Source organism: Brassica napus, chromosome C1 (genome assembly GCF_020379485.1).
Source record: "Brassica napus cultivar Da-Ae chromosome C1, Da-Ae, whole genome shotgun sequence".
NCBI lineage: Eukaryota > Viridiplantae > Streptophyta > Magnoliopsida > Brassicales > Brassicaceae > Brassica > Brassica napus.
In genome coordinates this window covers 46,414,723-46,439,723 of record NC_063444.1, presented here as the reverse complement: position 1 = coordinate 46,439,723, position 25,001 = coordinate 46,414,723, and the positions used below count along the sequence as shown (strand labels likewise).

Sequence of the window (25,001 nt, the reverse complement as noted above, 5' to 3'; positions counted from 1 at the left end):
CGATTTGAAAATCATAGTGTCTGACATAACTTGAAACTTAGCAAAACAATCATCATCGTCATCATCATAATCAACATCAGCTGCGTATGTCATCATCTATCTGGATATTTTCTTCTGATTTGTAATAATGTTCTAGCATTCTTGCTTATGTTAGATTCTGTTTTTTCTTCAATGATTTATAGGAGACAATGGGAAAGACGGTTAATGTGAGTGGCTTCCCACCTGAGGTGAACGCAATGGAGGTTAGACAGCTTTTCGAGAGTATCACTGGTTCGGGAACTATTCACGCGATCAGGCATAAAAGACTAAGCATGGTGAAAAATTTTATGCGCTGGTTCAGTTTGCACAAGAGACACATGCGAATAAACTCCTCACGCAATCCACCGAAGTCAACACACCCTATCGTCTCAATTTTCATGAATGGAAATATGAAATTGACAGTAAAGACAAAGCTTCAATGGAACATTATATCGACGGTTTACTCATGCATTTTGGATTTTTGGCGACACCAGAGAAATTCAAATATCTGTACAGTGTTGGTTGTTCGTTTGGAAGTGGTAACCAGAACCTGCATTTCTCGGCGCATTTGAGTGAAGACTACATCGGGCGAATCAGTTGGCATCTCTCACAAGAAAAGGATTCAAAACTTCTTTTGATTCAGTTAAAAGGAGGTCCCAAAATTTATGAAAACCAGAATCAACATGTCGATCCTGAGTATGAAAAGTTAAACTTCTGCAGAGGTGGGTTTGATAACTACAGATTTTACATCAACCTCTCTAATCGGTCAGTCATCTGCCATTGCCTTAAAGTTTCCCCGTGAGCTCAAGGTTGATTTCAAAAATATTGTAATCAACAGTTCCCTCCAGAATTTGATTTGCCTTTTGAGATCTTGTTCAATGTTAGTTCATTGGTCCAGAATGCGTGTTTCCTCCCACAAGTCTTGATACTGCTTTTTATCAGTTTCTTGATCCCAAAACACTTAATTGACAGAGCATTCATTGATTATGCTCTTCCAAAGTTATTATCCCTTGGAAAATGTCCGTATGATCATATTGCTTGGCTAACCAAAGAGTACTTGGAATGGGGGAAGAAAGAAAAGCCAACGGAATCAACTTTGGACTATCAACATGGACTTTTTGATATACGTAGGGTCAAAATTACACCTACGTGAGTGTACTTCTCTGGACCGAAGCCTCATGAGTCAAATCGGGTACTTAGAGAATATGCCAAGCATATCAACAATTTCATCATAGTGTCTTTTGTTGATGAGAATCTGAAAACTCTTTCCTGCAATGATCTGTCTCCAAGATCTTCTGTGAACAGAAAGACCAAGGTTTACGACAGGATATATTCTGTTCTTAGTGATGGTGTTGTCATCGGAAAGAAAAAATTGAGTTTCTTGCTTACTCTGCTAGCCAGTTGAAGAGCACATCGACTTGGATGTTTGCACCCATCGACGGGATTAAGGCAGCGGATATTAGATCGTGGATGGGGGACTTTGGGAGCATAAAGAATGTTTCCAAGTATGCTGCAAGGCTGGGACAATCTTTCGGCTCTTCTAAAGAGACGCTCACTGTCAAAGCTGATGATGTTGAGCTGATTCCTGATGTGGAGATCTTCTCTTCAGGGAAACGCTATGTGTTTTCAGATGGAATTGGGAAAATTTCTTCCGATTTTGCTGAACTAGTGGCTAGGAAATGCGATATTGAAGGTGTGTCTCCATCTGCGTTTCAGATTAGATATGGAGGGTACAAAGGAGTAGTCGCTAAGGATCCAAACTCCTCAAAGAAACTGTCTTTGAGGAGTAGTATGAGAAAGTTCCATTCGGATCACACAAAACTGGATGTGTTGGCATGGACCAAGGAACAGCCTTGTTATCTAAACAGACAAATGATAACACTTTTGTCCACTTTGGGGTTAGTGACAGTGTTTTGAAAAGAAACAGAAGGAAGTTGTGGATACGTTAGACTTCGTCTTAACTGACCCGATGAAGATTCTCTGTCTAATGCCTCCAAGGGAGCATACCAAATTTCTCAAGGATCTAGTCTCTTGTGGTATTAAACCCTCAGAGCCATTTCTATCAATGATGCTTCACTACATCAGAGAATCAAAACTGGTGGAACTACGTACCAAGACGCGTATTATAATTCCTAAAGGTAGATCCATGATGGGTTGTATGGATGAAACGAATACGCTAGAATACGGTCAGGTGTTCGTACGATGTTCATATTCGACAAATCTCAGTCTCACGTCAGAATCCAGTCCCACACAAGATCCTACTCTCACCCTAGATTCCAAGCCGCCATACAACATCATAGGAGATGTTGTTGTTGCGAAAAGTCCGTGCTTGCATCCCGGAGATGTCCGTGTGCTTAAAGCTATTGCAGTGACAGATTTGAATCATATGACTGACTGCATTGTTTTCCCCCAAAAGGGGCATAGGTAAACACCTTTTTTTAAATGTTGATTGTGATTGTTTTGAGAAGTATTATTTGCTTCTGGTTTGAATTTTTTTTCTTCTGTTTGGTTGCTGCATAGGCCACATCCAAATGAGTGTTCTGGAAGCGATTTGGATGGAGATTTGTATTTCGTAAGCTGGGATCCTGAGCTGATACCACCAAATACGTATGAGCCAATGGACTACACTGCTGAGGAACCTCAAGCTTTGGATCATGAGGTCACCATTCAGGTCAGAAGAGTTAAATCAAGCTATTGTTATCGTAAGTTTATTATTTGTTAAAGAATAATTCATGATTGTTGGCTTTATAAATTCCAGGAAATCACCAACCATTTCACGAACTACCCTCTGAATAACAATGTAGGAACAATCTCAAATTTGCATAAGGTGTTTGCGGATAAAGAGGGGGAGAAGGCAGGGAGCAAACAATGCCTTGAACTGGCAAAGATGTTTTCAGCAGCTGTTGATTTCCCGAAAACCGGGGTTGAAGTCAAAATACCACCACATTTGTATGTAAAAGAATATCCAGATTTTATGGAAAATCAGAATAAACTAGCGTACAAGTCCAAGACAGTGATCGGTAAGCTTTTCAGAGAGCTCAAGAAACTAGGTCCTCCATCTATCTCGAGCACATCCTCCACTCCTTTGTCTCATGATAAGGATCTTGTGTTCATGGGATTTCAGAACCATATTGAGCTAGCAACCGACTACAAGAAAAGTTACGATTCAAAATTACGTCATTTGATGGACACTTTTGGAATTGAAACAGAAGCTGAGATTGTTTGTCGTGGTATGGGGATGACAGAGCCGTTCACCGAGAGTGGGGAGATGATTGAAAAGGCGTTTCGCTCGCTGACAAAAGAGGCATTATCTTGGTTCATTGCCGATGAAGGGGTGGATGAATTGGCAAAAGCCTCTGCTTGGTATATTGTGACAAATTACAAAGACTATGTGTCAACGGACTGCCTTGAGAGCAATCAACTCTGGAGCTTCCCATGGTGCGTTTATGATAGGCTATTGAAGATCAAAATGCTGAACAACAAGGCAGAGGTTTGTGAAGAGACGCATTAAAACTGTGTTTTGTTACTAATAAGATAATTTTGGAGATTTTGCTCATATCATGTTCATAAAACTAAAGGAACAAGACTGACTATAACTTTTTTATCAACGAACAAGACTGAGAGCATCCACAATGGGAGCTCTTAAGGGAATCCTTAGAGGGTGTGGAGCCCACTTTCTTATAGTTTGTGCAAAAAAGAATCCTTAAAATCCTTTGATAAGGATTGATCCTTACACTGTTCACGAGTCCCATTGACTACGTGGCGGCCCGTGAATGGTCATCTTTTTTTTTTTTTTTTTTTAAACTCCAAAATATCCAAGATTAATCTGAAATGCCCTTGTGCTAAGGACTCCAATGAGTCTCATCATTGCGGATGGTCTGAGTATATGCGAAAGTACAGTACCTATGCATTTAATGCATTTTAAAAAATATAATAATTCAGAAGTTTGCCCTGTAGACAGTACTTGGTTCCCTATTTGGCGTTGATCTTCCATACCAGTTTGATTTATGTTGTTGGGTTCTGTAACAAAACTTCTGTTCTCTAAGTTTCTAGATGGATCTTCACTGGGATCATCATTTGACATATCAGTTGGAGTTTCAAGATGCCAGGATTTTAGGTTTGCCCCCACCAAGGTGGAGATCAAGACGGATTCTCCCCTTGATGATTAATCATTCTAGTAAGACCACCTTGCAGATGAATCAAAACTGACAGACTTGAGAAGACTTCTATTTGCGTTTTGTTCTCCCTCTTCCAATGAATCACATGAAACTTGAAAGAACACAGTACACAAACCCAAAACCAAGAAGAACCTTTGTCCGAGAGGATACAACACCAAGAAGATCCCATAAGCTCCCAAGTTAACAAAAAGGTGCCAAATTATAATTTGGTTTCCCGTAAAGCAAACGCAATCAAACAGATATATATCCTCTCTTAAATTCCAATCCAGTAACTCCAAGGACCTTTTTCTCCACCCTTTCTGAATCTCTTCCATATTTGTCAAATCACTGAGTCAAAGCTTATTACAGCCTCTTGATTTTTGGATCCGAAATACATAACTGTGCAAGCCATCATTATGAGATTTTACCGATATAATAATAACAAAACTAAAAGGAATAAGAACAGGGATTATTACTTGTCTAGTACTACCTAGTTTGCCTGCGCCTTCTTTGCCTCAGCAGCAACTGCTCCACAGGGGGATCCAGAAACAATCTTAATCTTGACATTTATCTTCAAAGTAATCACACATAACCAAAAAAATAGCATGAGAACGATGTGATACTACCACGGGATCATCAGAGCTAAACATGCCTTCTTATAGAGCCAGCCAACCTTATTGGGATCATAGACATCATGAAGCTGGAGAATCATTTGGGAACAAGTGTCAGTGAGATCACTCTTAATCTCTGTTAGTGCTTCAGAATGCGATTTTCTATGACCGCTTGCACACTCCCCAAAGTTTCGAAGAGAGACAGAAAGAATCAACATACAGAAGATCAGAACAACCATCAAAAGCCAGCACAAGATTATACGACGAGAAGCTTAAGTCAACAAAAGGCGTGGCAAGAAATGTACCTGAGTTGAGAGAAGGTACAACAACAATGAGAGTAATGAACAGGGCCGTGCCTGACTTTTTCTAGGTTAGAAGCATAGAATTTTTTTAATTTGAATTTGTTTTAAGATAAACTATTTAACCTAAAATAACTGGTAAAAACACAGATAATACAAAAACGATGCTAAAGCTATCCCGAACTTGTGACCTGATCAGTTAAAGCAGCTTAATCAAGCACGGAATTAAAGACAACTTTACGGAAATCGACCCTAAAATAATATTTAGTCTAACCGGCCCCGACTCCAATGCTTGACCTGCTTCCTATCAAGCATGGCCCTGGTAATGCAGTCTACAGGCTGAACAATATGAGTCAACTACCTTCTTTTTGTAAGTGAAAAACATGCAATTGTTAGAACTTTAAAATACCACTAGATAATAACCTACGCCTTGCGCGGAATGTGATTATTAGTTTCGTTATTTTTTAATAAGGAGACATTAATCTGTTTAATCTGGATATCGGTTCGGTTTTAGGTTGTTTTTAGTTTTTAATCTCCTAAAATATAACTACCATTTTAAATAAATGTTTATTTGGTTTGTTCAGTTAAAATGTTTGATGTTTTAGTTTTTTTTTCCTCTGATAATCAAAAATTACTATTATTTGTTTGTTTTCATGTTATAAATCTTAGATAGTTGTGATGTCGAACCAATGATTTCATATTATAGTTTCTAAACGGATAATAGTTAAAAAAAGAAAAGAAAATTATTAATATAAATCATTTTACTACAATTTGGCCGATAGTGAAAGAAGCATTAAGGAAAATAATATTTTAACTTAAAAAAAATCAGATATTTCAGTTGTGGTAAATACTTAGTTATAAGGTGCTCACGTCAATGTGCACATGTATGTGTATGTAAAAGTATATAAAGATGGTTGATAAATATAAAAAGATACTGTTAATTAATATTAAATGACATTTTTTCAAAATAATACATGAAAAATAAAATTCTTAAAATGAAATTATTTAAAAACAAAATATTGTAAAATTTATATAAACTATAATATATAACTTATATATAATTTTTTAATATATGTATATATGCATATAACGGATCAAATTGGATATCCGTTCCTATCAATATTGATATTTGTGATTTGTTTTTTTTTACGGATATTGCATTTTAGTATTTGATTTGCTTCGTAGAGTAACGAATATCCGGATTTTCGGTTCGAATCAAAACGGATAACGAATCGAATCAAAACGGATAACGAATTATTTATCCAGCTTTATTCGTAAACAGTAAAAATAACGTAAAGAAGAACCATGCATGTGAGTTTTATATTAAAAAAGTAAAGTATTGAACATATTTATGTAGATTTTGGCTGAGAAGGTCTCTACATGTGACATGTGTCCATTTTAGTGTGAACGCATTTATTATAATGTTTTTACATACATGTTTCAAGTTTATCGTGGACGCATTTATTACAATGCTTCTCTTTTAATATATAATGGATATTCAATGAGAGAGGATTTGAAAAAAAACTAAAATTTTATGAAATTTCTAATTCAATAAGCCCCTCTAAAAGTACGATATTGGATTAATACATGTTGATTTTTGGAAGATATATACCATATGTTAAAATTATAACAATTCAGAAAACTTAGAAATAATTTACCACTTAACTTAAGCAAACATAATCATAGTTAGATGATGATATATATCAAAAGACAAACTAACAATTGACAGCCAATTGTTGAAATTGGAACTGATTAATCATCACCTTCTTTCCATGTTCACGGTTGCAGTTGCAGTTGTGCTGTGCTTGGAACATAAGAGCACACAAGTGGGCGACATAAATCAGAGATCAAAAATCCAAATTTGTTAAGTTTTCCATGATCCAGGGCCTCTCCAACATTCACAGGTTTGTAATATTCATCTTCTCCAATTATGTTAGCTCTTTGGTTGTAATGGGTCTCAGTCCGTGCTTGTCCACCATTGTCCAGATCGACAACCACAGCAACTTTCTTCTCCTCGTCAATGAAGAAACTACCAGCTTGAAAATCAACCCGACAGAAAGAGGTGGTTCTCAAGAACTTGCTCCACGAAACTGCACCCAGATCAATATTACTTGAGACCCAAATCTCCAATGTGTGATCAATCACACTGCTTTGATGTAATACCGCAAGCTGCTCTTCTCTGACACAAGATAGAGACACAAAGTTGCCTACATCATGAGTTTTAAACGGAAGAGGCAACCGCTTTCCAAATTTTTCTGTTGTAAAATCAAAAGAGATTATCTCCTCAGTTTTATTTCTTCTACCTATCGTCCACCTCTCTTCAGCCAAAAAATAAGTATGACCCTTCAAAGACACGCCGCGTTGATAACTATCTATATTCCAGTCGGGACTGACGTTAAAAACCTTCCACGAACTAGAGCTCAACTCGTATATTTCGTACCCAAAAATCAGGTATTTGTCGACGCTTCCAAATTCACCTTTGGTGTCATACTTGCCAAAAACCCTCAAGATTTTGTAGTTACGGTTCTTGTCATATCCAACAGCATATCTGTCTTCACTTCGGAAAGTGTTTCTTGGTTGGATCCACCTTGTTTGCCCCAAATAAGGATTCCACACCAAAAGTCTCGACCTGTCCTTGGTGACACATAGCAATAAACCTCCACAGTGAAAGAACTGAGTGATTTCTACTTGGTCAAGTATACTGACTTCCTTTATAGATGGATCAACGAAGTCTCCTTCGTTTCCAATTCCTTGGAGATCAAACTTCATCGAACAAACCTTATAATCTTTCAGCATGAACCCAAGAAACTGCTTCCTTCCTGTTGATGCTGACTTACCAAAAACCTGGTTTTTGGATAAATCATTCCACTTTCTGCAAGTGGAACGCACTGCACTTAGGGATGTCAACGGAACCCTAGACAATATCTCTTCTGCCAAATCATCTGGAAGATCAGACATTGTTGTCACTTCTCCACATTTCAACAAACGGCTGCAGTGAAAAAAGGATAAAGATTAGAAAGATCATATACTATACCTTGAGGGAGATAATGAGTATTCAGTGAGATACAAAAGTAGATTCAGGAACAAAAGAGAGAAGATAATAGAATCAAACCTATCGTCCAACATATAAGTTTCAGCCTTCTCTATGAAACCTATGGCAATCGCAAACCACTGCAGCTCTCCACCAAATACTTCTTTTGCTCTACGGTCCAACCCCAGACCAGCACAAATCTGCACCAGCATTTCTCTCTCGTCCAGCATATTCACAATTTTTTTATTTTGGTCGACATGTTGGGGCTTTATATACGTTCAAGATGAATCAGACTCGCTTAGTGAGCTCTTCCTTAGGAAAAAATATCAAGATCAATTTACACACCGTACCTTTAGATTTTCTTCTACCACTCGGGTGAGATAGCTTTCAAGTTCTGACCCGCGGATGTGAGTCAAATATTTTTGCCAGTTCTGAGGATTCTGCCATAAAGAGACAGGCGAATAGTCATGCATTAGAGCAATTCCAATAGAGAGTTCTCAACATAAAATTCTCAAAATAAATATATATATTATGTATATATAAATATTAATATTTAATTGCAAATATCTCAAAATTATCGGAAACTTAACGAGAATTCGGCCAAAAAAAACCTCAACTTTGCACGAATTGCCAAAAAAACATGAACTTTTGGGCTGACCAAAAAAACACCAAACTTTCATTGACTGCCAATTTAGCACGCCGTCAACAAATTTGACGTCGTTTTACATGATTTGAAATTTAAAATATGTAGACCTCTGGATTCGAACCCAGGTTGGTTGGTCAAATGACAAGGTATTTTACCACTGGCCTACTGACATTTTCAATGTACTTACTAACATATTTACTTTTATTTGGTACATATTAAATATAAAAAATTCTCTAAAAACTTAATAAGACCTTTAAAATTCCAAAAAAATAAAGAAGATTTTTATAAAATTAATTTAGAAATTAAAATTAAAAATAAAATTTTATTTTTCTTTTAAAAAATAAAAACTCTTCCAAAATTTTCTAAAAACTTAAAAAGATCTTTAAAATTCCAAAAAATTGAAAAAATAAAGAATTTTTTTATAAAATTAATTTTGAAATTAAAATAGAAATTTTTTATAAAATTAATTTTGAAATTAAAATAGAAAATAAAATTTTATTTTTTCTTTTCAAAAAAACACGAACTTTTCACGAATTGAAAAGAAAAAATCAAATAAATTTTATTTTCTATTTTAATTTCAAAATTAATTTTCTAAAAAATTTCTTTATTTTTCAATTTTTTGGAATTTTAAAGTTCTTTTTAAGTTTTTAGAAAATTTTGGAAGAGTTTTTATTTTTTATAAAGAAAAATAAAATTTTATTTTTAATTTTAATTTCTAAATTAATTTTATAAAATCTTCTTTATTTTTTAATTTTTTTAGAATTTTAAAGATCTTATTAAGTTTTTCGAGAATTTTTTATATTTAATATGTACCAAATAAAAGTAAACATGTTAGTAAAAACATTGAAAGTGTCAGTGGCCCAGTGGTAAAATACCTTGCCATTTGACACCCCAACCTGGGTTCGAATCCAGGGGTCTACATATTTTTAATTTCAAATCATGTAAAACGACGTCGTTTCACTTAATGCCAACAATAAACGACGCCAAATATTTCTGTTAAATTTGTTGACGGCGTGCTAAATTTGCAAGTCAGCGAAAACATTGTTATTTAATTCTAAAGTCAATGAAAGTTTGGTGTTTTTTTGGTCAGCCCAAAAGTTTATGTTTCTTTTGGCAATTCGTGCAAAGTTGAGGTTTTTTTTGGCCGAATTCTCGAAACTTAACCTAGCTTTAAAATATCTACGGTTAGATACTAGTATTTATATATACATACATGTATTTTGAGAATCCCACAATTAAATATATAATGTTTAGTTCTATGCTCAAGGAGTATGTAAACTTAAGAAGAGAGGCTATACTTACATCCAACCTGCCTAGATTTGGTTTGATTATCTGAACAGCTTCGAAAGGGTATCTCTGCACCAAAACCTCACTTAGTGTCCAACCAACTTGAAGGTGACATATTTATTGTAAAAGTATACAGCCTACCTTCACGCAGATACCAAATCCTATACACAGCTCCTCTGGCAAGAAAGTAGTCTTGGAAGCAGGAGTCACCAGGATGCAAACTTTCCTCTCTAGAGAAACAAACAGAGGCACAACAGATCATTCTATGCACAAGTTCCATACAGTAGAAGAGGCTAGCACGAAAATGAGACGGGAAAAAGTACCAGTCTGGAAAACATGACAGCTCTTCTTGCATTCCTGATGGCAATTCTTCTGCTTGCGCTGACCTTCACTCACTATAGCATTTTGCATAAATCGATCTGCCATCCCGCGGTTAGGATACTGCAGTATACATAAACAAAACTAAATAAAAGTGCCTCAGGAAGAACAATGAAAAAGATACTAAAGGCTACCCATATACTTATTGACAATTGGAAAAAAAAAAAAACTAAAGGCTAGCATATGCTGACAATGGTTTCCATAACACAGGATGTTGCTTTGCCAATGGCAAAATACTAAAGGCTAGCATATGCTGACAATTGAAAATAAAAAACTCAATGAGAATGAAAACAGGAGCAGGTGACGAGATAATTTTGCAAGGACCTAATATCCACAACATAGAGTGTAGTAGAAACTGGACAACCAAAAGAAAGTTCAGTTCAGAACATAAGCCAAGCAAATAAAAATACACAATTCAGGTTCGTACGGCAAGAAAGTTTAAAACCTACATGGCCAGCCAGAGACGGAAGCCACGTAAATCAAGACCAAAACAAATCCAAACACGCAGTTCTGTGTTGATGTATAACAAGTGAATAAGTGTGCACTAAACTGAAAGTGAGAAACTCTACGCAACGTATATAACTTTATCAGTCGGAGAGAAGCAAAACCCAGAAGAGATGTGCATGGATCAGACCAAAAATAAAAGAGATGTGCATGGATCAGACCAAAAATAAAAGAGATGTGCATGGATCAGATCAAAAGGCAATAACACCAGGACTGAATAACACTATAGATCCACCCAGGAACCAAGCCAATTAAAGACCCAATAATCGGTGAAAGAAACAAACATGATTCGGTGAAAACGATGAAGGGAGAATCTGGTACCAGTAGAGGCTAAAAGGAGATCAATGAATCTACCTACTCGCTCGCTGTATACGTTTGAAGGTATGTTTAATTGTTCTTTGGTGGAGATTTGTTTCCTTATTTTTTCTAATGGTTATTGTTCGGGAAGCCCATAAAAGCCCACTCCTTAACTCCCTTGGGCATTAACGACGTCATATATAAGACCAACTCTCATAAGAGAAGATGCACTCTCCAATAGTAGCATGCTGTGGAAAGTAGTGTCACGACCATGACCAGGGACTTACCTTAGGAGGTGTTGAGAAAGAGAAAATGGCTTGAGACCCCTCTCTCACATTATAATTTTAGGGTCTCATTCTATTATAATTTATTTAACAGGTTAAACAAATTATTTTGAGTTTTTTAATTTAATAGTATATTACAGGGTAATAACTTTTACATATTTATATGTACTATCATGCTTTGTTTTCTTTTGTATAATCTATGGGTTTTGCATAAAATATAATTATATTTTGCTGTTTTTTCACTGTTTTTTTTATCTTTTATTGCTAAATACTTTTCATCCATTGATATTAATTATAAGTTCTGTATATATTGTATAAATTTATACATATACATACACAACCAGGACAGACTCAGTATCATCTAGGGTCCTTGGACAACAAAATTTTATATACCTTATAATTATAAGTTTTAATATTATTTAGAAATATTCTTTAAAACAATATCAAAAATCTAAAAAAAAAACTAACAAATTTGTTTTCATTAAAATATTTTATATTAGTATGTTTTATAAGACCTTCTAAATATAAATTAAATATTATATTTAAATTTTCAATATTTCGAGTAGGTTCGGTGTATTCGCTTTGACCATTCCTTATACGAAGCCGTCCATGAACACAATATTTCATATGATTTGTAATATTAAATATTTATTTTATATAATATATAGTTGTTTCTGCATCACTATTTCATATGATTTGTAATGTTAAATACATTTTGTTTTATTATTTGTATTTTAAAACCTAATAAAATCACTTTAAGTTTAGCTTATATTTTTAATATAAAATATCAAATACCATAAGATATTAGAGAGCTCTAATAATTGACCACTCTCTTAAAAAACATTTTAGCCATAACATGGAATTTGATGTTTTGGTGTTCAATTTTTTTTTAATAATTATAATTGACTAATTTCATTTTATCACATTAAATTTTATGCATTTAAAATAAAAATCACAGAATAAATTGTTTTTATTACAAATTGATATAACTGATAATTGATTATATTATTAATTAAAATATAAATAAAAGAATATTTTAATATTTTTAATGTGTACAATAAAAATATAAAATAAAATTAGTATGATATATTTATCTTAACTATAATTTTAAATTAATTAATAATACTAATAAAATTAAATGAGAAATAATAAAATACATTAGTTTAATATTTGGTGTGATGAATTTAATGTAACAAACCACCAAATTTTGTGAGAAAATATAATTTTTGAAGTTTTATTGGAGATGAAATTAGATCAAATTTTGTGTTTTGGAGACTCGCTAGAATTTTTGTTTTTGTTAAAACATGTAAATATCATATAATGAATTTGTTTGATTTACAAAAGCAAATCTAGAAACTGCATCACCTTGGCAAAAAAAGAAATAAAAAACAAGATGATGCAAGGATTAGATCAACATGATCAGTTTAGATCAGCCAAAGACTCATGAGACTCGCTAGAATTGATCTTTGGAAATGATGCTATGTGCTTGGTCGTTGGCTTCACCTAAGATTGCTTAAAATGGTTCAACCTTTCATAATATATTGGGTAATTTGGTCGTTGGCTTCACGAGAAGGTTGGCCAACGACCAAGCACATAGAATCATTTCCAAGGATCAATAAGTTCCGCGTAAATTAGCTCATAAATTCCTATGCGTACGAGATTCTAATTAGGATTCAAATTCCACGAACACTATGCTTAAAGATTAATAAAATTTCGTAAAATGTGACAATTATTTTATATCTCATATATGTTATACATCAAATTTAGAAGTTTGAGATGCTTGGTCACTTCTTCCGGCCTATGCGATTGCAGCCTCTCCCACCCAAGGGGCTCTCTGGTTATCAGACTTCTTTGAGTCCTATTGATTCCTTTTGCAGGTTAGTTTAAGGTGGTTCTGCCATTTCAACTCTTCAAGTGTTTAGTGCAAAGCAAAACATCATTAATCTCGGGCCTCAACATTAATCTAGTTTACTAGATTAGTCCTATTATGTTATACAAGTTTAATTTTTTTTTGTGGCTTGTACAACTAATTTAGCTTCTTGAAGCTTTTTGGATCTCGAGTTTCACCACTTGTAATCTCTTTTATTACTAGTTAATGATATTAACATTCTTATAAAAAAAACTATTTTGTTTTGTAAATGAAATACATGTAATAATAAAAGTACGATACTGGATTCATACATGTTGATTTTGGAAAAAAAAATATACCATATGTTAAAATTATAACAATTGAGAAGACCTAGATATAGAATACCACTCAACTTATTATTATTTTTGAATAAATGTTAAATTTATTCAGTCAAAAATTTTAGTACATTATGCATCTGTTTCTTAAACTGTTTAAAGAATCAAAGAATTTAATCTAAGTAAGCAATTAAAGAATTGCCGGGTTCTTTTAAGTTTAAGCCGGGTCTTGTCGCGTCCCAAACCAAGTAATGAGTCCCTCCTTCTTCAATGTATATAACCCATCCCTTGAACTGATAGTAGCCTGAGCCGAACTGTTTTATCCACGAAACTTATCAAGAAACTAACATCTCGTGGTTGCTCTCTGTGACGACGTGAATTGGGCTTCCTCCATATAGAGTGTACTGTTGCTTAGAACGCATACCGGATCAGAAAAGTCTTGCATGGGGGCGTCCGTCTAGGATTGGAGATAATCTCAATGGTTTCACTCCATACCGTGGTGTTTAGTATATAAAATAATTGTCACAGTTAATAAATTGTTGGTGGGTGTCAGTCTATAAAATAATTGTCACAATTTACGAAATTGTTATGGTGGGGTCAGTCTAGGATTGGAGATAATCTCAATGATTTTGCATGATTTTAGTATGTGGTCTCCAATTTCATTAATAAAGTGTTTTTCGTTACAAATTGACTTGATTTTTACTTGAAAATTTTTAACATATTTTTTAATATTTCTGTTTCGGAGTGTTTCACAAGACATCTAATAATTACAAAATCAAAGTGGGAACAGGAAAGCCTAATCCAGAATATGTTCTAATGACTCATAAAGTCTCCTATCCTAAATCAAAAACAGTTACAGAGGACCTTAAAAGATCATGGGTGGAAGATAGGTACCTGTAAAGGGACAAACTCCTTCTCCTTAGGGCATGATTATTAGGGTCCTTGCTCTTGGGTCCTTAATACAAATATATTTATGTTAAGGACCCAAGAGTAAGGACCCCCAATAATCACGTCCTTAGAGCATCCACAATGGTGGCACCCATTGTGGAACCCTTAGGAATTTAAAAATAAATTTTTTTTTTTGTTAAATAGTTAAGGATCCGAACAAAATGAGTGTTTACAATGGTGAGTCCTAATAAGAAGTTCTTAGAATAAATTTTTTTTTTTTTTTAAAAAAGTGAATTACCAAATGTTTCAATAATATAGCATGAATAAATTTAAAATCACAACAATTAAAAATAAAGATACAACAATTATTAATATTCATCACCAAGTGAGTGGCTCTTTTTTGCCAAGCAGACGTTCAAGGATCTTCTCTTTAGACAGCTTTTCTTTGATTTACATGATTGCGTGTATCTTTGCCAAAGACTCTTCTTTACCACTCTTCTTCTTCTTAGATGCAGCTTTAGCAGCCTTGACCCCAATAGGTCTGCCCTCTGCTTCATCTCCTCCATCAGCCTCCACGTCTCCTTTGCGCTTTTCCTTTCCACATTCTTTAGGCCCATAGGTGGAGCACCATTTCTGGTCATGCCTCAGCTCCCTCCAGCAGTGATCCATGCTGAACTTGTAGTCGTTAGTTTTGAATAAAATGTCTATGGCGGCTTTCATCACATCATCATCATTTTGGCCACTCCTCTGCTCCCTCAGAGCGGCGTCATAGCATCCAGCAAACTTGGATACGTCAGCGTTGATCCTACCCCAACGCTTCTTGCAGGAACAAACCTCTCTCGGTATTGTCCCAGCCAATTGCGGACTTGCGTTGTAGTAGTCGACAATGCGCTTCCAGAATGCACCAGCCCTCTGGTCATTACTTACGACAGCATCCTTACTAGTGTTAAGCCAAGCACCAATAAGGATTTTATCCTCCTTCGGACACCATTTCCTCCTCTCCTTAGGGTCGCCACCAGACTCGACAACAGGCTCGACAACTGACTCATTAGGACCTTGGCTACCCAACCAAAAAGGTTCGGGTGAATCAAGGTCCACTGTAGTCTGAGATTGACTAAACAAGAGGTTTGTATAACTAGTTTTAGGATCCATGGTTTTGAGAATGTTCTGTGTCGCTCTAATAGCAACACATAGCCTTAAGTAGGCGACCTTTAACCTAAGATACATTTCAACCGAGCAGTTAGGAAGATGGAAAGCAAAGTACTTGCATTCAACACCAATCAAATCAGACTAATAACACCTCTAAAACATTTAAAACAATCAAATCCTTGGCGGTAGGAAGGTAAAAAGCAAACTAGCATTTAAAAAAGCTAACTATAACTAGAATTTAACCAATCAAACTAGAACTAGCATTTAACCAAGCTAATATTTTTAAAAAGTTAATTACATTCACAATTGCTCCGACAGAGTACTACTATTTTTGAAGTTATATTTATTATTAGACTAACAAAATACACTAGGCTAAAACAGAGAGACGTAGCTGTAGTACCTTAATTATACATACACGGAAGGGGCTCTGGTTTAATTCTTCGAAGCTCTTCCTGCAAAAAAATATGATCAAATAGTCAATAGTTTTTCATAATTGAATAGAGAAGAACAACAATTTCAAATATTGAAACTTACCAGACTGAAACATCACCGCCAAACCAACCAAGAGTAGTGCAGCGACCATTACACAGACGCGCAACGCAAAGCCATTTCTAAGCACTGCATTCTTCTTAGATAACTCACACACCACCTTTTGTAGCTTCATCAGCTTCTGGTCACACTCAAATGCTTGCTCCTTCACCAGCCTAAGCTGTGTCTGAACGTCTCTGAGCTCCTCCGTAACAGCTACATCCCACCACTTCCAGATGTGGCAGTCCCCATCGTTTACATTCTCGCACGTCAGATATAAGCGCCCTGGATCTTTACGCGTGTAAGATGTTGCAACTACTGCATCAGAACCACAGTAGCATGTCGAAGGCATTCCATCATCAGCTTCGTCTCCATACACTTGATGCAAGATCCTACTGTCATCTTCATCCTTGTACAGTTCACATTCTGCTTCAAGAAGGGACGTCATGTCAAGCGACTCTGCTGAAGAAGAAGGCTGTGTATACGAATAATCTTGTCCCATTATGTCTCTGTAAACATGAAAGAAATCATGTAAGATTAAACGAGGAAGATAAAGTGAGGAAGAAATCAAAGATCATTAGGGTAAGAACTGATTTAAGAAAACAAGACAAATTGTTTGAAACGAAAATCGTTTTCAAACTCAAACTACAAACCGAACTAAAACCCCCTTCTTTGAAACCCTAATTTCAAACGACCTTAAACCCCAAATCGATTGAAAACCCCCATCTTTAAAACCCTAATTTCAAACGTTTTTGTCCACAAATCGATTGAAAACACAAATCAGAACCCTAATTTCAGAGGGAAACAACATGTAACCTAATCTAAATCGAAAAAACAGCAAAAGAAAGCTTCAATTTACCTTCGTCAAAATCGATTGGAAATCGCCTTTTATCGCCTTTTCTCGACACTTTCTTTTTTTTCTCTCCTTCGTCGAAAATGAATTTTTTTTCCGTCTACACCAAAGACGAATGAATCTTCCGCCAATACCCACCTGCCAAGTCGCCCAAGGTTCAGCTCCCTCGACCCCTTACTTACGGGTTGATCCTTAGATAATTATGCTGAAATATAGTTTTTATATTACCATTAACTTTGGTAATGACCCTTAGGAATCGCTAAGGGCTTCCGTTGCGGTTGGTCTTAGTACCTTACACCCTGGAGATGAATGTTCTAGGTGGTAATTGGATCTTTCGTACTAAACTTAATTATGATGGATCCTTTGATAAGCTCAAAGCGGGCTTAATTGCTAAAAGATTCAATCAAGAAGAATGGATTGACTATCTAGACAACTACAGTCAAATGATACAAATGCCTTGCAGTCAAAACTATTCTACATATGGCGAAGGACGAAGCTAGTAACAAGACACAGGGTGCACATGCACCCATAGTTTTACAAAAGGTAATGTAATGTCACCATAAGCGACAATACATAAGAGATTAATAAAAAATACATAATAAATTACATCAAAAACAAAAGCAAAGGTGTCAATTTCTCATCCATCTCAACCCATCTTTATTTAGAACCGCTTTGCTCTTCTCCGAAATGATTCAACCTAAAGCAAGCCCTTAAAATTATTTTGTTTGGCTATATAAGTTGTAATCATTTGTAATAACATCTTAAGAGATAAAGTTAATTTCTGAAACTTGGGTCATCTTCAACGATTAACTCCTCCAAAGTAAGCTTATTGGAATCTCTTCTTATTTTTATATTTTTTGTCACTGATTGGAATCTCCTCTTACACCAACCAATAATAGTGCTTTTCGTTTCTCTAAGCTTTGTGTATCGATCTTCACTTAATTGTTCTCGTTTTCTCGTATAAGGTCTTAAACATTATTATTCTCGTATAAAGTCTTAAACATTATTATCAGTCTTAAACATTATGTTTCTACGTTTTTAATTTGAATGCCCTTTTTCAAAAACACAAAAAAAAAGTCTTAAACATTATTATCAGTCAAGAACCAATCTGATCTAATCATGCATGGGGATTCAAATGGCAAAACACACTACTCTCGTCCTCTGCATGTGTGATTCTGACTTTTTATTGTCAATGAACGTCACAGTTAAAGACAACGAAAAAATGGAACTGGATTCGGACAACAACTTATTAAAGACGGGTTTGGTTATAGTGGCGACACTTGCTATATCCAAACTCATCTTCTCCTTCTTCACTTCCCAGTCCAGGAAGAAGCGTCATCCTCCCACTCTTCAAGCTTGGCTTCCATTGATCGGAAGCCTTATCCGGTTCTTGAAAGGCCCTGTCGTAATGCTTAGAGATGAATACCCTAAGCTTGGAAGTGTCTTCACAGTGAATCTTCTTCACAAAAAGATGACTTTTCTCATTGGTCCTGAAGTCTCCGCTCATTTTTTCAAAGCTCATGATTCTGTTCTCAGCCAGCAGGAAGTTTACAAATTCAACGTGCCTACTTTTGGCCCTGGAGTTGTTTTCGATGTCGACTACACCGTTCGTCAGGAACAGTTTCGGTTCTTCAGCGAGGCACTCCGAGTCAACAAGCTAAAGGCTTACGTGGATATGATGATTACTGAAGCTGAAGTATATTATAGCTTGTTTTGGCATATTACATACAATTTTTTGGATCTTTTAGCCATATTTTTTTTATTATTATTATTTTAGCCATATTATTGATTTTAGCATATTACATATATACAAGTGACAAAAAGAAGCATATTACATATATACTATTTAAATATGAATATAGCTTGTTTTTTTTCTTGGCAGGGTTTCTTCTCCAACTGGGGAGAGAGTGGTGAAGTTGATCTTAAGGAAGAGCTAGACAGTCTCATCATCTTGACTGCAAGTAGATGTCTACTGGGTCGAGAAGTACGTGACCAGCTTTTTGATGACGTCACTGCTTTGTTCCATGATCTTGACAATGGAATGCTTCCCATCAGTGTTCTCTTCCCATACCTCCCTATTCCAGCTCACCGTCGTCGCGACCGTGCTCGTGTAAAGCTTTCTGAGATTTTCTCAAACATCATGTTGTCGAGAAAACACTCTGGCAAATCAGAGAACGACATGTTGCAGTGTTTCATCGAGTCAAAGTACAGAGACGGTAGACAGACAACCGAATCCGAGGTAGCGGGTTTGCTCATCGCTGCTCTCTTTGCAGGACAGCAGACGAGCTCTATCACTTCCACGTGGACCGGTGCTTATCTGATGAAATACAAAGAGTACTCGTCCGCTGCCTTGGATGAGCAGAAGAAGCTGATTGAGAAACATGGAGACAAGATTGATCACGACATCATATCCTCGGAGATGAATGTTCTCTACCGTTGCATTAAGGAAGCGTTGAGGCTTCACCCTCCGTTGATCATGCTAATGAGAGCCTCCCACAGTGATTTCAACGTAACAACCAGGGATGGGAAAACGTATGACATCCCAAAGGGTCATATCGTTGCAACCTCGCCTGCTTTTGCAAACCGCTTGCCGCATGTCTTCAAGAACCCGGACAGCTACGACCCGGATAGATTCTCCCCGGGAAGAGAAGAGGACAAAGCCGCAGGGGCATTTTCGTACATTTCATTCGGTGGAGGTAGGCACGGGTGTCTTGGAGAGCCCTTTGCTTACCTTCAAATCAAAGCCATATGGAGTCATTTGTTGAGGAACTTTGAGCTTGAGTTGGTTTCACCCTTCCCTGAGATGGACTGGAACGCTATGGTGGTTGGCATTAAAGGCAATGTGATGGTGCGTTATAAGCGGCGTCAACTTGTCTTAGATTAACGTGGTTTTTGCAACCTTTGGTTTCTGTATTTATCTCTCTCTCTCTCTAGTTTTAGTTATGTGGTTGAATGTAGGGATGTTAACTTTGGGTAAAATAACCCAGCCCACCCCAACCCACAAATAACCCAACCCAGTTTATATCCAACCCGCAAAAACCCAGAAACATCAATATTGAAATCCAAACAAAAAAAAAACCCAATATGGTATAGGTTTACCCGTGGGTATCCAAAGTATTATCTTATTTACTCTGAAGATCATGTAAAATATTAATATCATTAATGTGAGCTTTAATATAAAAACAAGATTTTGCAATTTTATAGAAAACTTGTTTTAGCGCAAAAACTCGTTTATGATTTTGGAGAAAAAACTCGTTTTTTCGAAAAAAAAAATTATTTTGCAATTTTAACCGGAACTCATTTTGTGGTTTAAGCAGTAAACATCGTTTTGACAGGAAAACTCATTTATGGTTTTAACGAGAAAACTTGTTAAATTGTTTTTGTGGCTTTAGCGGAAAATTTTCTTTTTGCAGTTTTTGGTCGGAAATTTTTTTTTTGTGGTTTTGGTTGGAAAACTAGATTTTTGCGGTTTGCGGGAAAAATAATCTTTTTGGTTTTGGCGGAAAAACTCGTTTTTGCGGTTTTGGCGGAAAAACTTGTTTTTACGGTTTTGGTGGGAAAATAGGCCTGGGTTCGCGGGTCAACCCGCCCCGCACGACCCGCCAACCCGCGGATCGTTTCTTTTTTTTTAGTCAAAATTTTGACCCGCTCAACCCGCAAAGAAATAAACTAATACCCGCACCCGCCCCACTTTATTTTGCGGGTAACCCGCGGGACCCGCGGATTATATTTTTAATTAAAAAAATAATAATTTAATTAGTTTTTCTATAAAATAATATATTTATAAGTAATTTTTTATATTATTTTTAATAAATTTAATTATTTTTGTTTAAAATAAATTATTTTTCTAAAAAAATCGAATTTTTCAAAAAAAAAAAGATTTTTTTATTTTTTATTTTATTTTGCGGGTTGGCGGGTATCCGCAAATCAAAATCCACCAACCCGCACCCGCCCCGCAAAAAATAGTCTTAACCCGCACCCGCACCCGCGACTTGATTTTTTCAAAACGCTCGACCCGCACCCGCCCCGCGGCGGGTCAAATGGGGCGGGCCCCGCGGGCTTTGATTTAAATTCCCAGGCCTACGGGAAAATTTGTTAGATTTTGGCGGGAAACCTGTTTTCGATTTTGGTGGGAACAATCTTTTTGCGATTTTTTGCGGAAAAACTCGGTGTTACAGTATTTTGCGAGAAAATTTGGTTTATCGGTTTTGGCAGGAAAACTCGGTTTTACGGTTTTGGCGGGAAAACTCGGTTTTGATTTTGACGGAAAAATTCGGTTTTGCGGTTTTGGCGGGAAAATTCGATTTTTTGGTTTTGGCGGGAAAACTCGGTTTTTCGTTTTTGGCGGGAAACTCGGTTTTTCGGTTTCGGCGGGAAAACTCGGTTTATTGGTTTCGACGGGAAAACTCGTTTTTATTTTGACGAGAAAACTCGGTTTTTCGGTTTTGGCGGGAAAACTCGATTTTTCGGTTTTGGGGGGGGAGGGGGTACTCGGTCTTTCGGTTTCGGCAGGAAAAATCGTTTTGTCGGGAAAATTGGGTTTTACGGTATTGGCGGGAAAACACCTTTTGCAGTTTTGGCGGGAAAACTCGATTTTGCGGTTTTCAGTCAGAAAAGTCGATTTTGCGGTTTTAGCGGAAAAACTCGATTATACGATTTTTGCGGGAAAATTCAGTTTTGCGGTTTTGGACCTGTTCAAAATATAACACAAATCGATAAAATAATAACTTTTTAGAAAATTCTATGTAAATATTTTTTCCTTGTAAAATTATAAATTAATACTATTTAAATATATATATTTCATAAAAGCACAAACAAACATTGTATTATTTGTTTTATTTCCACAATGGAATTCATGTCTATTTTTTCTTAATCTTAAATATATTTTGATAATATTTAGTTAAATTATATCTAAAAACCATATTCGAGTCATATGAAACATATTTCATATACACCAAATAATATAATAAAAATATCAGAGTCTAGTTTCTAAAATTTAATTAATGTATATACAGTAAAACTAATATTACATGTTTGATTTTGGAAAATAGGCACCATATGTTAAAATTATAACAATTGTGAAAGCTTAGAAATGTACCACTCTACTTAAGCAATTAAAAAGTTGGGTCAAATCATACTCAAAAGAAAGACTAATAATTGACATGGAACAGATTAATCATAGCCTTATTTCCATGTTCACGGTTGCACTTGCAGTTGCGCTGAGCTTGGAACATAAGGGCACACAAATGGGCACTAGAATACCGGGAGCACAAATACAAATTTGTTGTGTTTTCTATGATTCAGACCTCTCCCATATTCACAGACTTGAAATATTTTATCGTGTCCAAGTATGTTAGCTCTTTGGTTGTAACGGATCTCAGTCCGTGTCCACCATTGTCTAGATCGACAAGCACAGCAACTTTCCTCGTCAATGAAGAAACTCCCAGCTAGACCATCAACATTAAAAATAGAGATGGACCTCAATAACTTGCTCCATGAAACTGCGTCTTGATTAATCTTATTTGTGATCCAAATCTCCAATGCCGGACCGTTCACCCAGCTTTCCTGTAAGACCGCAAGCTGCTCCTCTCTAACAAAAGATAACGACACAAATATATCTACACTATGAGCGTTAAATGGTGGAGGCAGCCGCTTACCAAATCTCTTTGTTGTAAAATCAAAAGAGATTATATCCTCAATATTATTTCTTTTACCCACTCTCATCCTCTTTTTAGCTAAAAGATGAGTATTCCTTTCAGAGACACGCCATTTTGATAAAAATCTATATTTATTTCAGTAAAAATAATGCGTGATTATGAAAAATTTCACTGATAGATTTGTGTACATGTAAAGGGTATATGTTTTCTCTTTTAACTATCTAAAATGCTGCATTTCGTGCTTTGATTTTATTAGTCGTCTAATTTGGGTTTATATATGTTTTTCAGTTCTATTTTCCAGGACAAGTGTAGTTTACTATAATGTAGTCCAGTTTTGTTATATCAGGCTATGTCGAGATGACTGTTGCAGTAACCGAGTCAGTGTTGAAGAAGAGAATGAGCGAGGACGGAACATTCTAATGCACCCTAATTTCATATGTTGAATGAGCTAGGTCCATATGTTGGATCCAATTGGTGTCAAAATGTATGCCTTCTCTATGATAACATTCTGATGCACCTTGGTAGATTTGTGTACATGTAAAGGGTATAGGTTTTCTCTTTTTACTATCTAAAATGCTACATTTCGTGCTTTGATTTTATTAGCAGTCTAACTTGGGTTTATATACATTTTTCAGTTCTATTTTCCAGGACAAGTGTAGCTTAATATAGTGTAATCCAGTCTTGTTATATTTGGCTATGTCGAGATGACGGTTGCAGTAACTAAAACTGTTGTTCCCGAGTCAGTGTTGAAGAAGAGAGTGAGGGAGGACGGAACATTCTAATGCACCCTGAAAATCATAAGTTGAATGAGCTAGGTCCATATGTTGGATCCAATTGGTGTCAAAATATATGCCTTCTCTATGATAACATTCTGATGCACCTTTGGTTCCAGGGGATAGGGAAGCATGACATCATCTATGTGGACGATCTGATCCCACATTTCGTAGAACATTTGTGTTAAAAAGTGTGCCTATATGAGGCCTAGGCTAGAGGTGAAGTTACTTGGACCCGGCGGTGATTGTGGAAGTTGATGAGATAAAATTGAAGAAGATTTTGGAGGAGATGGGGCTGGTGAATTGTTTGTGGAAGTTGAAGAGTATAATTATGATGATGAATGGATTTTTAGTTTTAAAGTTTGTTTTCAGCTTGTTTTATGAAAACTTTATTTTAAAACTTGTTTGAATAGTTTATTGTTCCGTTGTTTTCTATTACCTAAATACTTTTTTGACATTTGAAAGTACACGCTTCAGTTCTTAAACTTGGAAAATTTAAACAATTTACACTAGCAGAAGTTCAGTCACATGATTCAGAAGTAATCGTTAAGAGGAGAAAAACAAAAACAAGTAAAAATTAACAACTAACAACGCAATACAAATTATTTAAACTTCAAAATAAAATAACATTTTTTAAACTTAAGAAGCAAACGTATTTGTAATTAAACTACAAAAGCAATTGTGATAACATAAAACATAAATATTGACCAAATACCAAAAACATATATTAAACTAAATATTTGAGTTAATTATTCTTGTAATAGATAATCATTTTAGGTATTCATTAATATCTTGTATATTTTTGGTATATTCAGATATTTATTTGAGTTTGGGTTTGGTTCGGGTAAAACTCATAATCCAAAATACCGTAGAACAAGACTCATTCGGTATTTATGTCGGATTTGGTTTGGATTCATTTTTATCGGATCGGGTTTGGTTCTTGTTTTTGGATTCGGTTTATTCGCCTAGTTATGTATCAAATTAAAAAAATTGTGTCAGTTATAATATATGTCAATATATTTTGGATTATGTTTTAAATAAGTTATAAATAGAATATGCAATGTATTATGGATTATGGATTATGGATTATTTTAAATAAGTCACTCATAAAAATCCATTAGAGTTAATTTCAAATGATTATATATAAGAATATGTGCAAAGTCATTTAGAGGTGAGTATTCAATCATTAATTCTAAATTTTACTATATGATATATAGGTTTATAATTTAAAAGATTAAAAACTGAAATCATTTTTAATGAAATTATGTGTACGAATTACAAATTATCTATAATATATCTTAGATTTTGTATTTAATCATTTACTCATGAAATCTATTAGACTTAATTTCAAATGACACCATATAATAATCATTTAGTTTTGAATAAAATGATTTTTAATGAACTATTTGAGCTTAACTGAAGAACACTATATTTAGAAATCTATGACACATGATTTA

At 35.3% G+C, this 25,001-nt stretch overlaps 3 protein-coding genes and 1 pseudogene across 3 annotated transcripts; 2 read left to right on the top strand and 2 right to left on the bottom strand.

Annotated features, from left to right (window-relative positions):
• Positions 1-188: 188 nt before the first annotated feature.
• LOC125580078 lies at positions 189-3,669 on the top strand (annotated as a pseudogene).
• Positions 3,670-6,675: 3,006 nt separating this feature from the next.
• On the bottom strand, positions 6,676-10,553 carry LOC106373618 (F-box/kelch-repeat protein At3g13680-like). The gene is made up of 6 exons (XM_048744620.1): positions 10,373-10,553; positions 10,191-10,279; positions 10,065-10,118; positions 8,467-8,556; positions 8,198-8,382; positions 6,676-8,074 (listed from the first exon to the last, which is right to left on the bottom strand). Exons 1-6 carry the CDS (start codon positions 10,473-10,475, stop codon positions 6,862-6,864), a joined length of 1,734 nt encoding a protein of 577 aa, XP_048600577.1. The 5' UTR covers positions 10,476-10,553; the 3' UTR covers positions 6,676-6,861.
• Positions 10,554-15,034: 4,481 nt separating this feature from the next.
• Positions 15,035-15,811, bottom strand: LOC125580077 (glutathione S-transferase T3-like). The gene has a single exon (XM_048744043.1). The coding sequence runs from the start codon at positions 15,809-15,811 to the stop codon at positions 15,035-15,037; it is 777 nt and encodes a 258-aa protein (XP_048600000.1).
• A 1,945-nt stretch (positions 15,812-17,756) lies between these two features.
• On the top strand, positions 17,757-20,315 carry LOC106389549 (sterol 14-demethylase-like). The gene is made up of 3 exons (XM_013829834.3): positions 17,757-17,934; positions 18,320-18,810; positions 18,997-20,315. The coding sequence occupies exons 2-3, from the start codon at positions 18,337-18,339 to the stop codon at positions 19,996-19,998; spliced, it is 1,476 nt and encodes a 491-aa protein (XP_013685288.2). The 5' UTR covers positions 17,757-17,934; positions 18,320-18,336; the 3' UTR covers positions 19,999-20,315.
• The last annotated feature ends 4,686 nt before the right edge of the window (positions 20,316-25,001 follow it).

What these genes read in the sequence shown, in the direction of transcription:
- LOC106373618 (XM_048744620.1), bottom strand. Translation starts at nt 10,475, where the DNA reads ATGGCAGATCGATTTATGCAAAATGCTATAGTGAGTGAAGGTCAGCGC. An exon ending in CTGTCATGTTTTCCAGACTG is followed by an intron (nt 10,280 to 10,372) that starts GTACTTTTTCCC and finishes TTGTTTCTCTAG; the next exon opens with AGAGGAAAGTTTGCATCCTG. An exon ending in TGGTAGAAGAAAATCTAAAG is followed by an intron (nt 8,383 to 8,466) that starts GTACGGTGTGTA and finishes ACGTATATAAAG; the next exon opens with CCCCAACATGTCGACCAAAA.
- LOC125580077 (XM_048744043.1), bottom strand. Translation starts at nt 15,811, where the DNA reads ATGTATCTTAGGTTAAAGGTCGCCTACTTAAGGCTATGTGTTGCTATT.
- LOC106389549 (XM_013829834.3), top strand. Translation starts at nt 18,337, where the DNA reads ATGGAACTGGATTCGGACAACAACTTATTAAAGACGGGTTTGGTTATA. An exon ending in TGATGATTACTGAAGCTGAA is followed by an intron (nt 18,811 to 18,996) that starts GTATATTATAGC and finishes TTTTCTTGGCAG; the next exon opens with GGTTTCTTCTCCAACTGGGG.